Source organism: Eurosta solidaginis, chromosome 5, assembly GCF_040869045.1.
Source record: "Eurosta solidaginis isolate ZX-2024a chromosome 5, ASM4086904v1, whole genome shotgun sequence".
Classification (NCBI taxonomy): Eukaryota; Metazoa; Arthropoda; class Insecta; order Diptera; family Tephritidae; genus Eurosta; species Eurosta solidaginis.
The window spans coordinates 165,711,338-165,730,394 of NC_090323.1; the positions used below are offsets into that span (position 1 = coordinate 165,711,338).

Sequence of the window (19,057 nt, forward strand, 5' to 3'; positions counted from 1 at the left end):
ATTAGGGTTGTATGAAAAATTATACAACCAATAATGTACGTATTATAGTTATAAATGGTTGTATTTATGCGAGTTCCAGTCGATAACATCTGGATTGAGATTTTATCACATCAACATGAGTTCTTAGCGACCAGTTATTGGTTTTTATTAAAAAAAACTATCGATTAACTATAGAAGACTTATATATATGCTATCAGAAAAATATCGATTTGTTTTTGAAAAGTTTTCGGCTTGTTATCGGAGTGTGATCAGTTTGTGGTCGGCGTATTACCGATTTGTTATCATAAAGTGCTTGATAAGTTATCAAAAAATTAATAATTAGTTATCAAAAGTTATCGAAATGTTATCGAAAAGTTATATATTTCTCAACGGAGTGTTGTTTTGGGCATGTTATCGATTTGTTATAGCTTTTTTTCGACTTGTTTACGAAATTTGATCGATTTTCGTCAGGGAGCCATCGATTTGATATTAAAAAGTGATCGGCCTGTTATAGTTTGTGGTCGACATATTATCGATTTGCTATCAAAAAGTAATTGGCAAGTTACCAAAAAATTACTTATAAGTTTTCAAGAAGTTATCGATATGTTACCGATAAGTGATCGGAACCTTTTCGATTATTTATCGAAAAGTCGTTGATATAGTATCGAACAGCTATCAGTTCGCTGTCAAAAAATTATAAAAAAAAGCATAAGCAATGTATCGACTTCTAGGAGTTTGTTTTAAAGCAAAAAAATAAAAATATAAGTTTAATATAAAATCGACAAAAACTCTGTAACCTTTCGATAACAAACTGTTAGCAAGCCAACCAGGAAACTGATCCGAAACAGTTGTGAAAAATATCGAACAAAACTCTAGACGGTTCCGAAATAATCCAGAAAGAATATTATTAAAACAATCCCGAAAAATGAAGGTAGTCCCAAATCATTGCGGAAAATGTTGTTAAATAATCTAGAAGTAGCATAAAAACTAGCCTGGGGACGGTACTTAAGAGGCTCTAAAAAGTACCGATATTATCCCGATAGTGGTCCAGAAGGGACGCCACAGTAATCGCCACATCTAAAGCTATCTGCGTGCTTAACTACATATTAATCAATCCAGCTGGTTGTTCTGGCTCAATTTCGTCTTAAATACAAACGTTTGGATATACTGACATCCAACCTTTCAAATATCAAGGTATAGATTAAATTTTTAGGTTTTAGTCAATATCTTTCCAGCTTTGCAGCCTAGCAGCAGAATGCATCATAAAATTATTTAATTATTCTATTCTTTCTTTGGTGTTGTATCATGCTCCCCTCCTCACTATTCCCTTTCCAAGCCATTATCTCCCTTTCCCACTCCATCTCTGCGTGTCTTTCTACCGCGCCACTGTTTTTCCCTCTCTGTATCCATGTCTCTCTCAACTTGCCCCTTTGTTTGTCTCGCTCGCTGCTTCTATTTTTCAGTCTTCGTCTAATTCTATCATTTTCTCTGTCGCTCTATTTCTCCTTTCCTCGTTTAGAAGAAAATCGTAATATTTAGCAAAAAGCTTCCTGCTAAAAAGCATGCAAAATACAATTGTACGCGAATTACATAAAATCGCACTACAAAGAAGAATTTCTCAAATGGATCGGTGTCTAGTCCCCTTTATGAAAAGATAGTGTCCCTAGTACCTCAAAACATAGACGAGAAGCTAGCAATTGTATCCCAAATATATTTCATTTTTTTAAATTGATCGATTCGATGTTTAGGCAGATACTTATCTTGGGAATTTTAACAACATCGACTGACTGGAGTCAGAGTTTATAGACTTAGTTTTGTCTTAACAAATTAGCATAACTATTAGCATAAATACCTTTCTCCCGGGAGAGGGATTCGAAAGCGCACTCCTGCGAGACTTGAACTGTTGACGAAAAAATTCAACCAAAGCCATGTCTTTGTTGTTGTACAACCCAATTGTCTTCTTTGAATAGATATTTCAAAAGATGTATTCAGCTTAAACCGGCTAAATAGATAAGCATGTGTTGGATACTTACTTACGTAGACAGAAAGGTATGCCAGAATGACCTTTATCACGCCTTTGATCTTATACAACACCTATGTTTGTATGTGATGTGAGGGAATGCTTTCACTGATCGAAATTCCAAGTATTTGATTTTCAACGAACAAACACACAAAATTTTTTTTATAGTGTATTTTTTTTATAATATAAAGGAGTCAAACAATTAGGCACAAGACGTGCTCGATCCCTTCCTTCCACAACCCGCACTTCCTACATCTGCTATCACTGACCAATCCCAGGCATTGAAGGCATGTGACACCAATAAGCAGTGTCCAGGCAGAATATCCGTCATGAGTCTACAGTCCTCTTTTTTTTTAGTGATAGGAGTAACTTTGTAAACCTAATGTTGCAAGATCTTCGCATGATCTTCGACACTTTGCAGCCCGGCGTTTGGGTTCACGGATTTCCCGCTTGGTCGTTCACGTGAAGCTGTAACGAATTTTGGGGAATTCCTGATAATTATGCACCTTCTGCTAACGTTCGAATTACTGAACTGTCGAATAAATAAATCCAATATTCAGTATTGCAAAATGGTCTTTATTTAGACTAATTTGGAAGTAGTACAATTATACTTCACTATCTCGTGCTTCACAAAAGCGTATTTAAATCAACCTGATTAGTTATTCCTCATCTTGCGCTGCTTTTATACTCTCTGTTACCTCGTTCGCATATTTCTCCTAAGGTCTAGATGTTATATTCTCTAGAACAGTTGTATCTCCAGCTTGGTTGTTTAGCTATATACCTGTGTATGTGTGGCTAACAACTTCTGCAATTATCTGATGACTACATATGTGTGTGCGAGATAATTTATTTTCTTTAAGCTGCTGGTTATGTTTGTGAAATATTCTTCGTCGCCTTCTATGGATATTTGTATATACACAAGTGTGGCTGCTTGCTATTTTTGTTACTTGGATTATTTACTAACAGCATAGTGATGTTAATATTCTTCACAATATAATTGGTAAGTCTGCGGAGCAATCTTCGGGGGATGTACCCTTCTTAGCTAGTTTATCCGCTTTTTCATCCCAATCTATTCCCATATGGCCTAGGATCCAATATCGATGTATGCTACTCCCTGTCCCGATTCTTTCCAGAGATTAGTTACACTCTAACATAAGTTTATATGCTGCGCTATGCGAGATTATTGCCTTTATTGCTGCTTGGCTGTCAATCTAAAAGTTGACTGCAATTTAAGTTATTATCTTCCAGTGTTTCTATGGTTTTGGTTACGGAAACTACTTCCGGCTACAGTGATCGAGCAGCTTATAATATCTGTTTATTTCCGAATCAGCATAGTATACAGTATACCCCACTCCTTTCACTACTTTGGAACCATCGATGTACACGTGTCTCGCCGCGTCCCCTATTTGGGCACCCTTGTGCTAACGATACACATCTATTGTGGCTCTAGGAGATCCTTCGAAGTGCAGAAACGGAATCACGTAGTCTGTTCGCCCTGTAATTGATGATGCTAGACTACTACCTATAGGCCTAATATGTCTTGATCATTTCAAGTGTTTCTCTCTATGTACCACTAGAGAACAAAGCTTATGTACTTCGTATGCTATGCGCGACAAAGCAAATAAAGGGGCGTAATATAAAATTTAAAATGTCATAAATGAGTCCTTAAATGGAATTGATATTAGACACTTTAATTTTAATCAATTTAATAAAAGACATTTTACGTGTTTCCCAAGCAATCTAAACCCCGTAACGTATTTCTTTTTTGATCAGACAAATTGAATACCTGCGTTATTTATTTATTTATTTATTGAGGACATAACTAATAAACAAGAAATAGCCACATATATTACATACCTACGTACTTGTATATCTTTATTTTTAATGGTTTCCACTTATTCTCTATCATATGCGCCCACCCACCCACACAGTTATCCCTTATCACAATCTGGCACCTACCGTGTACCGTTAAATCCGACTCGTGTCAATGCTATTGAATACATTTCGACATTTGCACTTAGTCCGCAACCGGAAGTTTTTGGTTTACACGAAAATGCTGACATCAATCGCAACAACAAAGAGACAAATAGCGTAAGTAACCGTAACAAGGATTTTGGGGAGTGGAACATATTTATTTTAAATCTCATCTATTAATATTAAATTTGTTTCCATCATACACACAACAAAAAATTAATCGCATAAAACGCAGTTGATTGGTGGTGTTTTACTCACACAAACGGATTTAATGGCTTCTGTGAAGGCGAGTGGCCCAGCGGATGGTACAACGGTAGACCCAGCATTTGCTATCTGCAATGAGATTTTGGCACGCCTACCTCAGGCTTTTAATATTGCTGAAGTTGGAGAAAAGTATCCGGTGATCTATACGAATTCAATGAATACGGTATTAAGGCAAGAAATTATAAGGTAAGAAAATAAGTAGCGTTACTGCTTTTCGTTGTAAGTGCAGAGGGGTTGTGTACGCATATATGTATGTGTGTGAGTTTGTATGCAGATTAATCAAGAGGATTTCGTTGTGAAAAATGTACGCTTAAAAATGAGTATAAAGGTACTGTCAATGGTTGGGCTGTCTGTTGAACAAACTTGCTAGGCAAGCAGTCCAACTAACACCGTCATATTATATTTCGACTCTTAGGTCCTGGCTCTTGCGCTCTGAGGTTTAAGTATAGTAGGCAACGCTTGGTCGCAGCACAACTATTATACTCGGCTTAAAGCAGATTTTGCCCATGAGGTGCAGCTGTGTTTAGGCACTGGCTCACTAAAACAAACGGCGTAAAACCTATAATTTGGAGGCATAATCCTGGTCTTTCAAGCGCCTTCTAAGGGATGATCCCGATCCCGGCGTGCTCCGCCTACCAAACTGAACGTCCAACCGAACGTACTTGAACGCCCTCGACTTGAACATCAACGATTTAGAAAAGAGTTTTCCTTAGGTAGGTCCCCCTCGGTAGTGGTTTGACAAGCACTTCCTGTGTATTCCTGCCATGAAAAACGGTGCAGGGAAATAACTCCCAAATGAAATAACTACCATGAAATAACTCCTAATGAAATAAGTCCCAATAAAAATGAAATAACTCCCAACTTTAATAAATCAAATAACTCCCAAAGAAGGAAATGAAATAACTCCGAATATTTGCCAGTTATTTCATAGTGAAACCACAAGTCCCAAAATGAAATAACTCCCAAATGAAATAAGTCCCAAAAAAATGAAATAAATCCCAAATCAAAATTTGAAATGGTATCTTTATACTATATAATCAGTTACAATGAGATTTGAAAAATACAGCTAACTATTATGTACATACATATTTAAAAGTTACAATTACACGAAAACTTGAATGGTGTCGTCGAAGTAAACGTAATTTATTTCTAACGAGTAAGGAAGGCTAAGTTCGGGTGTAACCGAACATTACATACTCAGCTGAGAGCTATGGAGACAAAATAAGGGAAAATCACCATGTGGGAAAATGAACCTAGGGTAACCCTGAAATGTGTTTGTATGACATGTGTATCAAATGAAAGGTATTAAAGAGTATTTTATGAGGGAGTGGGCCATAGTTCTATAGGTGGACGCAATTTAGGGATATCGCCATAAAAGTGGACCAGGGCTGACTCTAGAATTTGTTCGTACGATATGGGTATCAAACGAAAGGCGTTAATGAGTATTTTAAAAGGGCGTGGGCCTTAGTTCTATAGGTGGACGCAATTTAGGGATATCGCCATAAAAGTGGACCAGGGCTGACTCTAGAATTTGTTCGTACGATATGGGTATCAAATGAAAGGTGTCAAAGAGTATTTTAAAAGGGAGTGGGCCTTAGTTCTATAGGTGGACGCCTTTTTGAGATATCGTTATAAAGGTGGACCAGGGTTGACTCTAGAATACGTTTGTACAATATGGGTATCAAACGAAAGGTGTTAATGAGTTTTTTAAAAGGGCGTGGGACTTAGTTCTATAGGTGGACGCCTTTTCGAGATATCGTCATAAAGGTGGACCAGGGGTGACTCTAGAATGCGTTTGTACAATTTGGGTATCAAACTAAAGGTGATAATGAGTATTTTAAAAGGGAGAGGGCCTTAGTTCTATAGGTGAACGCCTTTTCGAGATATCGCCATAAAGGTGGACCAGGGGTGACTCTATAATGTGTTTGTACGATATGGGTATCAAATTAAAGGTATTAATGAGGGTTTTAAAAGGGAGTGGTGATAGTTGTATTTGTGAAGGCATTTTCAAGATATCGACCAAAATTTGGACCAGAGTGACCCAGACCATCATCTGTCGGGTACCGCTAATTTATTTATATATGTAATACCACGAGCAGTATTCCTGCCAAGATTCCAAAGGCTTTTGATTTCGCCCTGCAGAACTTTTTCATTTTCTTCTACTTAATATGGTAGGTGTCACACCCACTTTACAAAGTTTTTTTCCAAAGTTATATTTTGCGTCAATAGACCAATACAATTACCATGTTTCATCCCTTTTTTCGTATTTGGTATAGAATTATGGCATTTTTTGCATTTTTCGTAATTTTCGATATCGAAATAAAGGGGGTGGTCATAGTCGGATTTCGGCCATTTTTACACCAATACAAAGTGAGTTCAGATAAATACGTGAACTGAGTTTAGTAAAGATATATCGATTTTTGCTCAAGTTATCGTGTTAAAGACCGAGCGGAAGGACAGACGGTCGACTGTGCATAAAAACTGGGCGTGGCTTCAACCGATTTCGCCCTTTTTCACAGAAAACAGTTATCGTTCTAGAATCTACGTCACTACCAAATTTAACAAGGATTGGTACATTTATGTTCGACTTATGGCATTATAAGTATCCTAGACACGCCACGCAATTTTCTTTTATTTTTGTATTTTGTTGCACCATATCATTACTGGAGTTGAATGTTGACATAATTTACTTATATACTGTAAAGATATTAACTTTTTATACTCAGTTGAGCAGAGCTCACAGAGTATATTAACTTTGATTGGATAACGGTTGGTTGTACAGGTATAAAGGAATCGAGATAGATATAGACTTCCATATATCAAAATCATCAGTATCGAAAAAAAATTCGATTGAGCCATGTCCGTCCGTCCGTCCGTCCGTCTGTCTGCCATTAACACGATAACTTGAATAAATTTTGAGGTATCTTGATGAAATTTGGTATATTTAAAGTGAACGATATCGGACTATAACCACGCCTACTTTTTCGATATCGAAAATTTCGAAAAACCGAAAAAGTGCAATAATTCACTACCAAAGACAGATAAAGCGATGAAACTTGGTACGTGAGTTGAACTTATGACGCAGAATAGAAAAATAGTAAAATTTTGGACAATGGGCGTGGCACCGCCCACTTTTAAAAGAAGGTAATTTAGAGGTTTTGCAAGCTGGTATTTGGCAGTCGTTGAAGATATCATGATGAAATTTAGCAGAAACATTACTCCTATTACTATATGTCCCTTTCTAAAAATTAGCAAAATCGGAGAACGACCACTCCCACTTTTTAAAAAAAAATTTTTTTTAATTCAAATTTTAAAAGAAAAGTTAATATCTTTACAGTATATAAGTAAATTATGCCAACATTCAACTCCAGTAATGATATGGTGCAACAAAATACAAAAATAAAAGAAAATTTCAAAATGGGCGTGGCTCCGCCCTTTTTCATTTAATTTGTCTAGGGTACTTTTAATGCCATAAGTCGAACAAAACTTTACCAATCCTTGTGAAATTTAGTAGAGGCTTAGATTCTAGGACGATAACTGTTTTCTGTGAAAAAGGGCGAAATCGGTTGAAGCCGCGCCCAGTTTTTATACACAGTCGACCGTCTGCCCTTCCGCTCGGCCTTTAACACGATAACTTGAGCAAAAATCGATATATCTTTACTAAACTCAGTTCACGTACTTATCTGAACTCACTTTGTATTGGTGAAAAAATGGCCGAAATCCGACTATGACCACGCCCACTTTTTCGATATCGAAAATTACGAAAAATGAAAAAAATGCCATAATTATATACCAAATACGAAAAAATGGATGAAACATGGTAATTGTATTGGTCTATTGACGCAAAATATAACTTTAGAAAAAAACTTGGTAAAATGGGCGTGACACCTACCATATTAAGTAGAAGAAAATGAAAAAGTTTTGCAGGGCGAAATCAAAAGCCCTTGGAATCTTGGAAGGAATACTGTTCGTGGTATTACATATATAAATAAATTAGCTGTACCCGACAGATGAAGTTCTGGATCACCCTGGTCCACATTTTGGTCGATATCTCGAAAACGCATTCACATATACAACTAAGGATCACTCCCTTTTAAAACCCTCGTTAATACCTTTAATTTGATACCCATATCGTACAAACACATTCTAGAGTCACCTCTGGTCCATGTTTATGGCGATATCTCGAAAAGGCGTCCACATATAGAACTAAGGCCCACTCCTTTTTGAAATACTCATTAACACCTTTCATTTGATACCCATATCGTACAAAAAAATTCTAGAGTCAGCCCTGGCCCACCTTTATGGCGATATCTCGAAAAGGCATCCACCTATGGAACTAAGGCCCACTCCCTTTTAAAATACTCATTAACACCTTTCATTTGATACCCATATCGTACAAACAAATTCTAGAGTCACCCCTGGTCCATCTTTATGGCGATATCTCGAAAAGGCGTCCACCTATAGAACTAAGGCCCACGCCCTTTTAAAATACTCATTAACACCTTTCATTTGATACCCATATCGTACAAACAAATTCTAGAGTCACCCCTGGTCCACCTTTATGGCGATATCTCGAAAAGGCGTCCACCTATAGAACTAAGGCCCACTGCCTTTTAAAATACTCATTAACACCTTTCATTTGATACCCATATAGTACAAACAAATTCTAGAGTCACCCCTGGTCCATCTTTATGGCGATATCTCGAAAAGGCGTCCACCTATAGAACTAAGGCCCACGCTCTTTTAAAATACTCATTAACGCCTTTTGTTTGATACCCATATTGTACAAACGCATTCTAGAGTCACCCCTGGTCCACGTTTATGGCGATATCCCGAAAAGGCGTCCACCCATAGAACTAAGGCCCACTCCCTTTTAAAATACTTATTATCACCTTTCATTTGATACCCATATAGTACAAACAAATTCTAGAGTCACCCCTGGTTCACCTTTATGGCGATATCTCGAAAAGGCGTCCACCTATAGAACTAAGGCCCACTGCCTTTTAAAATACTCATTAACACCTTTCATTTGATACCCATATAGTACAAACAAATTCTGGAGTCACCCCTGGTCCATCTTTATGGCGATATCTCGAAAAGGCGTCCACCTATAGAACTAAGGCCCACGCCCTTTTAAATTACTCATTAACACCTTTGATTTGATACCCATATAGTACAAACAAATTCTAGAGTCACCCCTGGTTCACCTTTATGGCGATATCTCGAAAAGGCGTCCACCTATAGAACTAAGGCCCACGCCCTTTTAAATTTCTTATTAATACCTTTCATTTGATACCCATGTCGTACAAACAAATTCTAGAGTCACCCTGGTCCACCCTTATGGCGATATCTCGAAAAGGCGTCCACCTATAGAACTTAGGCCCACTCCCTTTTAAAATTATCATTAATACCTTTCATAGTCAGGCCTGGTCCACCTTTATGGCGATATCCCTAAATGGCGTCCATCTATAGAACTACGGCCCACTCCCTCTTAAAATACTTTTTAATACCTTCCATTTGTTACACATGTGATACAAACACATTCCAGGGTTACCCTAGGTTCTTTTTACTATATGATGATTTTCCCTTATTTTGTACCCACAGCTCTCAACCGAGTATGTAATGTTCGGTTACACCCGAACTTAGCCTTCCTTACTTGTTTCTTTTACATTTGACTTAAAAAAATTTTTTTTTAAGTGGGCGTGGTCGTTCTCCGATTTTGCTAATTTTTATTAAGCATACATATAGTAATAAGAGTAACGTTCCTGCCAAATTTCATTATGATATCTTCAACGACTGCCAAATTACAGCTTGCAAAACTTCTAAATTACCTTCTTTTAAAAGTGGGCGGTGCCACGCTGTTTGTCCATAATTTTACTAATTTTCTATTCTGCGTCATAAGTTCAACGTACCTACCAAGTTTCATCGCTTTATCCGTCTTTGGTAATGAATTATCGCACTTTTTCGATTTTTCGAAAAGTGGGCGTGGTTATAGTCCAATATTGTTCATTTTATACAGCGATCTGAGATGTTTGCTCAGGAACCTACATACCAAATTTCATCAAGATACCTCACAAATTTACTCAAGTTATCGTGTCAACGGACGGACGGATATGGCTCAATCAAATTTTTTTTCGATCCTGATGATTTTCATATATGGAAGTCTATATCTATTTCGATTCCTTTATACCTGTAAATCATTATATCCAATCAAAGTTAATATACTCTGTGAGCTCTGCTCAACTGAGTATAAAAATGGCAAAAAAACCCCTTATCTGAACGAGCGCTTGTATGGGATATATATTATATATAGCTCCGATCGAAATGATTTTTACAGAAAATCGTCAATGATATATTAGAATATATATCACCAAGTTTCACGTTTTTATATAGGAAACTAAGGGAGAAATGGACAAAAATCTTTCTATCTGAACGATCGGTTGTATGGGATAGGTATATATTATATCCATATAGCTCCGATCAAAGTGATTTTTTCAGAAAATCTTCTATGATATATTAAAATATATATCACCGAGTTTCACATTTATACTTTCTAAATTGCGGCAGAAATGACCAAAATCGTCTTATCTGAACGATCGGTTGTATGGGAGATATATGTTACAGTGGTTCGATCCTACCGGATCCGACAAATGTCTAATATAATACAAAAATACATCCCTGTGCCAAATTTCATTGAGATATCTCAAAATTTGAGGGAATAGTTTTCGTTCAAACAGACAGATGGACGGACAGACGGACGGGCGGACAGACGGATGTACTGACAGACGTAAATGGCTATATCAACTCAGTTCGTCGCCCTGATCACTTCGGTATACTTAATGGTGAGCCTATCTTCTATATTTCTCAAGGTTACAAACATCGGACCAAAGTTAATATACCATTTCATGTTCATAAAAGGTGTAGTAATTTAAACCATGTATTATTTTTTTAACAAAACTTTAAATTATATTTTTTTTAAACACGCCTAAAAGTATGCGTCTATTTTATTTTTTATTTTTCACAATAATGAAAATTTTTGAAAATTCAAAATCAATATTGAAACTTAAAATATTGATAATACATTTAAAAATTAAAAAATTCAAAGTAACTAAAATACAAAGTAAAATAAAAATAATAAGAACCCTACATTACTCCCACTTCAAGAAAATTTATCATTAAACAAATTGAATGTAACTCTCTTTTTATGTAAATTCTTGGTGTTGTTTGTATCTGTTGTCTCAATTATTGCAGGCTTTAATCTATCAATAGGAATAGTTTTAATATTATTATCTATTTCAAGTTTAAAACATTTTTGGTCTTTTTCCACAATTTTGTAAGGTCCTTCATATGGTTGTTGTAATGAATGTTTATTAATGACTCGAACGAATGCAAATTTACAAGTTTGAAGATCTTTTGGAACATAAATTCCAGTATCAGCATCTTTATGATGACTTAAATTTGATCTAACATTTCGAAAATGTTCACGTAAATTACTTAAAATTTCAGTTGATGAGAAATTTTTAGCTGATGGCACAACAAGTTCCCCTGGCAAACGTAAATTCTGACCGCTGGTGTAGCCGAAATATCTTCTTTGTAAATAGATCGCAAACCAAGTAATATGACAGGTCATACCAATTATTTGTGTCCTCTCTAGCTATTATAGTAGTCTTTAATTGTCTATGAAACCTTTCAACCATACCATTTCCTTGAGGGTGATATGCGGATGTTGTAATTTGGTGACTACCAAGTAATTTAGTTAACTCTGAAAACAATTTCGATGTAAATTGGCTACCTTGATCAGTTGTTATCTTTAACGGAACTCCAAACCGAGAAATATATTCTCTAAAAAACTTATTTGCAATTGTAGATGCTGAAATATCTTTTAATGCATATGCCTCAGGCCAACGGGTAAATCTTTCAATAATCGTTAAAATATAGCGATGTACTTTTGAAATAGGTAATGGTCCAACTATATCTAAATGAATTTGTTCAAATCTATTCTTGGGAATTTGAATTTTGACAATAGGGGATTTTGTATGACGATAAACTTTAGACTTTTGACAATTAAGACACTCTTTTGACCAAATATTAATATCCTTATTCATATTAGGCCAATAATATTTTTTAACTATGAGCCGTCGTGTAGCTCTTGTACCCGGATGTGCTATTCCATGTAAAATATCAAATACTGTCTTTCGCAAATTACTCGGTACAAATGGCCTAGGAGTTTCTCCTGAAATTTCACACCAAATATTAAAATTTTTAAATAGGAATATTAATTAACTTTAAATTTAGATATTGAGAATCAGATACAAGTTGATTTAAGTCATCATCTTTTTGTTGTTCAGTTTGTAAAATTTTAAAATTCAGTTCTGTATTATATATTGCATTAACCTCAAAAGCTCTAGATAGCGTATCTGCTACAATATTGGATTCTCCTTTAATGTATTGTATGTCATCAGTAAATTGTGCTATAAATTCCAAGTGTCTCGTTTGTCTAGGACTTCGTTCTGTTTTTGAATTTAAAGCAGTAGTCAAAGGTTTATGGTCCGTATAAACTGTAAATTGTCGTCCTTCCAAAAGATATCTAAAATGTTTTATATTTAAATAAATCGCCAATAATTCTCTATCAAAAGCATTATACTTAATTTCAGTTGGAGAAAGTTTTTTAGAAAAAAATGCAATGGGCTCAATTTTATTATTGTAATTTTGTTGTATAACGCCCCCAATCGCTGTGTTAGATGCATCTACTGTTAGAGATAATTTAGCATCTTTGTTAAAATGATTTAACAATATCGTAGATGCAAATTTATCTTTAATGCATTCAAAAGCTTCATTCGAATTCTCATCCCATACCAAAGTTTTGTCACGTTTCTTATTTACTTTGTTAATTAGATCATAAATTTTGTTTGTAAATTCTGCTAGTTTTGGAATGTATCTATGATAATAATTTACCATACCAATAAATTTCTGTGCCTGCTTCACTGATTTTGGACGTTCGAAATTGCGAATAGCTGATACCTTTTCATCAGAAGGTCGAATACCTGTTCCAGAAATGTTATGTCCTAAAAAATCTATATTCGTTAAACCAAAAGTACATTTACTTGGTTTAATGTTTAAACCGTACTCTGTAAAGCGTTGAAAAAGGATACGTAAATCTTTTAAATGTTGTTCTTCGTCTGTACTTGCAATAAGTAAGTCGTCGATGTAAGCATATACAAAGTCTAAGTCACCTACTACCTCATTTATGAATCGTTGAAAGGTTTGTGCAGAATTTCTAAGTCCGAAAGGCATTCTCATGAATTCAAACATACCGAAAGGAGTTGTAATAGCAGTTTTATAAATATCTTCTTCAGCCATAGGAATTTGGTGATATGCCCTAACTAAATCTAATTTTGAAAATATATTTTTATTATGAAGGTTCATATTAAAATCTTGAATGTGAGGTAAGGGATAACGATCGGGAACAGTTACAATATTCAATCTTCTAAAATCACCACATGGACGCCAATCATTCAACTCTTTTTTAGGTACAAGGTGAAGTGGTGATGCTACTGAAGAATTTGAAGGCCGACAAATGCCTGTTTTAACTAAGAAATCAAACTCCGTTTTCGCGACTTTGTATTTTACCGGATCTAAGCGCCTGGGCTTAGAAAATGGAAGATTACCTTCTGTTACAAGTCGATGTACTGTTGTATGTTTAACAGGTTTAGTATAATCTGGTTCAGAAATAAGTTACGGAAACTCTTTTAATAATTTTGTAAATTTATTGTCAACCACAAATAATTTCGGTAATGGAATATCACAAAAGTAGGATACTGTATTAACTGAGAGATTGGTTAATGGATCTACTAAACGTTTATGTTTAATGTCTATAAGAAGACCATATTTACAAAGAAAATCAGCGCCAATTATTGGCTTGGCTATATCTGCAATCAAAAATGTAAACGGAAATTCACGTCTTAAACCCAAATTTACGTTTAAAAGCCTTTTCCCGTAAGTGGCAATTGTTGAGCCATTAGCTGCAGTGAGAATTATGTCTGAACGTTTCGTATGAGGAAATTTAGACGCGGGTAATACCGAAATTTCTGCTCCACTATCAATTAAAAAATTTTGTTTGTTTTCTCTATCAAAAATAAATAAGCGACGCGTCGAAAATTCTAAGTTTCCGTTGTTCGTCGCTGCAACAACGGAAGAATTTAGTTTGTTGAGTCTTTGTTTTTTGTTATAAGAACAAGGATGTTCACAACTTCTAGCATTATTTCCAAATTTGTAGTGAAATCTACACAACCAATTTGGATTATTACTCGAGTTAGATCGACGCCTAAAAGAATTTCTAAAATTGTTTCTAGGATTAGAACGCGACCTAGATTGATTCCGATACATTTCTGTTTTAATTTCACCTAACTCCAAAGAAAGTTTCTGAAAATTTTCACTCACCAAAGAGGTGGTTTTAACCAAGTTTTCAACAACAGAATTTTGTGCTTTTGTATCCGAAAAATTATTAACCGAAAATATATCATTTTTGTTTATCACTTCCCAAATATTATCTGCTAATTTTGTTAATTCGGTAATATTATTAGAACTCGAACTAGCCAAAATCATACTCAAATTTTTAGGAAGTTTACGCATCCAAATTTTCTTTAAAATATTTTCACTAAAATTTGATCCGGCTAATATAATTAATGAACGATAAAATTCTGATGGCTTACGATCACCCATCTCAGAATCGTTTAAAATTTTATCAAGTTTCGAATTTTCGCTAAGTGAGTGTCTTTCTATCAACACTTTTTTAAGTTCAGTAAATTTGTTATTAATGGGGGGATTTTGGATAAAATCCAAAATAGTTATTATCACTTCCTGCGGAAGTGCTGTAATGATGTGTTCGTATTTAGTGTCTTCTTGTGTAATGTTTTTAGTACTAAATTGTGTTTCGACATGAATAAACCATGCTTCAGGACAATTAGTCCAAAATTGTGGAAGTTTTACTGAAACTGACAAAATTTCATTTTGAGTAACATTTGCATATGGATTTGTAATTTGTTGTTGAGAAGTGTCATGTGGTAAATCTATCAAAGTGTCGTTTAAATTGTTAGTAAATGTAGATGTTTGCGTTGTATGTTGTGGTGAACGAATCATATTGAATTAAATGAAAAAAAAAGTTAACTAACAAAAAAATAAAATAAACTAATAATTCTATAAAGAGAGAGTCAGGCATGCTTAACGAACGAAACGATATCATTTCGTTACGATAATCAACGCTAATAAACGAAACGAAGTCACTTCGTTTCGTTTATTAACGTTAAGATCGTCAAATTACTTCAAATGACTTCGTTTCGTTTATTAGCGTTGATTATCGTAACGAAATGATATCGTTTCGTTCGTTAAGCATGCCTGGAGAGAGTTTACAATAATAATAATAATATATCTATATATTAGTATACATACATAAACACATATAATATAAATATAACAGTTCACCAAAATACTTGCTGTGAATGTGCAGTTTGTTGCTGTTAATGCAATGGCTTTTGATGTTTTAGCTGCTCAATCAGGGAACTCAAAAATAACAGTTGTGTTTATGCAATGGCTTTGAAATTGATTGATGAAATTATGCAATGGCTTTAGAAAGGATTGTGCCTCTGACAGATTGATTGATGCTGGTTTCACTGTTTTGAAGCATTTGCATTTGACAAATGTGGACCTCCTTTTTAATAACTTTCGTTAATTGTATGTGATTTAATTAAGTTAAATATTTTAATAGAACGTTTCATTCGCACTAACGCATAAATGACCTTTGTTCAAAGAACTCATAGGTTCCAAATCAAAAATGCATAGCAGGTGTTAGAAGCAAATGTCGATTATGATACGACTTAAATTGCGTACATATATACTTTTCATTGAGTTATATTGTTATTTAGTTTTTTTTAAATAAAACTTTTATAATTTGTGGCGTTGTGCACTATATTGCGATTTTATTGAATTGAACAGCCGTCTGAATTATCTTGGTCAAATATGACCTCAAAATAAAAACGTTTTTAATAATTCCACTACACCAAGTTAAATTTTTAAAATAGGCAGAGATCGCCAATGTAGTAATTTAAACCATGTATTATTTTTTTAACAAAACTTTAAATTATATTTTTTTTAAACACGCCTAAAAGTATGCGTCTATTTTATTTTTTATTTTTCACAATAATGAAAATTTTTGAAAATTCAAAATCAATATTGAAACTTAAAATATTGATAATACATTTAAAAATTAAAAAATTCAAAGTAACTAAAATACAAAGTAAAATAAAAATAATAAGAACCCTACAAAAGGTATAAAAATTAATACACAAAAGAACCAAAAACGCAAACTGCGACTATGACCGCGGAGTCAAAGTGCTTAGTGTATCTAATGGCGTATTCTGGAAAAACTTAAACACAAAGTCAACGACCAGATTGGACCTTATGCCTGTCTTTTCAGACTTGTTAAATCTGCTTTCGACTAGAGCTGAATAGCTAATGAGGTTGATAACACGGGTCAACACAAAATTTCACTTTGACTTCAAAGCATTAAATTTCAATTCTTTAGGTCGTAATTTGACGAAAAAATGTATGGCATGAAAAAGTTTGCTTTCCTATTTAGGAAACCGCTTGAAAAAATTTTTCAAAATCTGCGGTTTTAATTTTTACTTGAAAAAAAGTAAGGAAGGTTAAGTTCGGGTGTAACCGAACATTACGTACTCAGTTGAGAGCATTGGCACAACATAAGGGAAAATAACCATGTAGGAAAATGAACCGAGGGAACCGTGGAATGTGTTTGTATGACATGTGTATCGAATGGTATTAAAGAGTATTTTAAGAGGGAGTGGGCCATAGTTCTATAAGTGAACGCCATTTAAGGATATCGACATAAAGGTGGACCATTGGGATCATTGAGTTATATTATATTGTTATTTAGTTTTTTTTAAATAAAACTTTTATAATTTGTGGCATTGTGCACTATATTGCGATTTTATTGAATTGAAAAGCCGTCTGAATTATCTTGGTCAAATATGACCTCAAAATAAAAACGTTTTTAATAATTCCACTACACCAAGTTAAATTTTTAAAATAGGCAGAGATCGCCAATGTAGTAATTTAAACCATGTATTATTTTTTTAACAAAACTTTAAATTATATTTTTTTTAAACACGCCTAAAAGTATGCGTCTATTTTATTTTTTATTTTTCACAATAATGAAAATTTTTGAAAATTCAAAATCAATATTGAAACTTAAAATATTGATAATACATTTAAAAATTAAAAAATTCAAAGTAACTAAAATACAAAGTAAAATAAAAATAATAAGAACCCTACAAAAGGTATAAAAATTAATACACAAAAGAACCAAAAACGCAAACTGCGACTATGACCGCGGAGTCAAAGTGCTTAGTGTATCTAATGGCGTATTCTGGAAAAACTTAAACACAAAGTCAACGACCAGATTGGACCTTATGCCTGTCTTTTCAGACTTGTTAAATCTGCTTTCGACTAGAGCTGAATAGCTAATGAGGTTGATAACACGGGTCAACACAAAATTTCACTTTGACTTCAAAGCATTAAATTTCAATTCTTTAGGTCGTAATTTGACGAAAAAATGTATGGCATGAAAAAGTTTGCTTTCCTATTTAGGAAACCGCTTGAAAAAATTTTTCAAAATCTGCGGTTTTAATTTTTACTTGAAAAAAAGTAAGGAAGGTTAAGTTCGGGTGTAACCGAACATTACGTACTCAGTTGAGAGCATTGGCACAACATAAGGGAAAATAACCATGTAGGAAAATGAACCGAGGGAACCGTGGAATGTGTTTGTATGACATGTGTATCGAATGGTATTAAAGAGTATTTTAAGAGGGAGTGGGCCATAGTTCTATAAGTGAACGCCATTTAAGGATATCGACATAAAGGTGGACCATTGGGATCATTGAGTTATATTATATTGTTATTTAGTTTTTTTTAAATAAAACTTTTATAATTTGTGGCATTGTGCACTATATTGCGATTTTATTGAATTGAAAAGCCGTCTGAATTATCTTGGTCAAATATGACCTCAAAATAAAAACGTTTTTAATAATTCCACTACACCAAGTTAAATTTTTAAAATAGGCAGAGATCGCCAATGTAGTAATTTAAACCATGTATTATTTTTTTAACAAAACTTTAAATTATATTTTTTTTAAACACGCCTAAAAGTATGCGTCTATTTTATTTTTTATTTTTCACAATAATGAAAATTTTTGAAAATTCAAAATCAATATTGAAACTTAAAATATTGATAATACATTTAAAAATTAAAAAATTCAAAGTAACTAAAATACAAAGTAAAATAAAAATAATAAGAACCCTACAAAAGGTATAAAAATTAATACACAAAAGAACCAAAAACGCAAACTGCGACTATGACCGCGGAGTCAAAGTGCTTAGTGTATCTAATGGCGTATTCTGGAAAAACTTAAACACAAAGTCAACGACCAGATTGGACCTTATGCCTGTCTTTTCAGACTTGTTAAATCTGCTTTCGACTAGAGCTGAATAGCTAATGAGGTTGATAACACGGGTCAACACAAAATTTCACTTTGACTTCAAAGCATTAAATTTCAATTCTTTAGGTCGTAATTTGACGAAAAAATGTATGGCATGAAAAAGTTTGCTTTCCTATTTAGGAAACCGCTTGAAAAAATTTTTCAAAATCTGCGGTTTTAATTTTTACTTGAAAAAAAGTAAGGAAGGTTAAGTTCGGGTGTAACCGAACATTACGTACTCAGTTGAGAGCATTGGCACAACATAAGGGAA

The 19,057-nt window shown here is 34.2% G+C and overlaps 1 protein-coding gene across 1 annotated transcript in view; it reads left to right on the forward strand.

Moving 5' to 3' along the window:
- Dnah3 (dynein heavy chain 3, axonemal) overlaps window positions 1-19,057 on the forward strand; it is a 457,577-nt gene that overhangs the window by 424,168 nt on the left and 14,352 nt on the right. Inside the window, exons 61-62 of the mRNA XM_067756774.1 lie at window positions 3,931-4,090; window positions 4,209-4,423. Of these exons, the coding sequence (XP_067612875.1) occupies window positions 3,931-4,090; window positions 4,209-4,423 (375 nt within the window). The remainder of the gene's footprint in view (window positions 1-3,930; window positions 4,091-4,208; window positions 4,424-19,057) is intronic.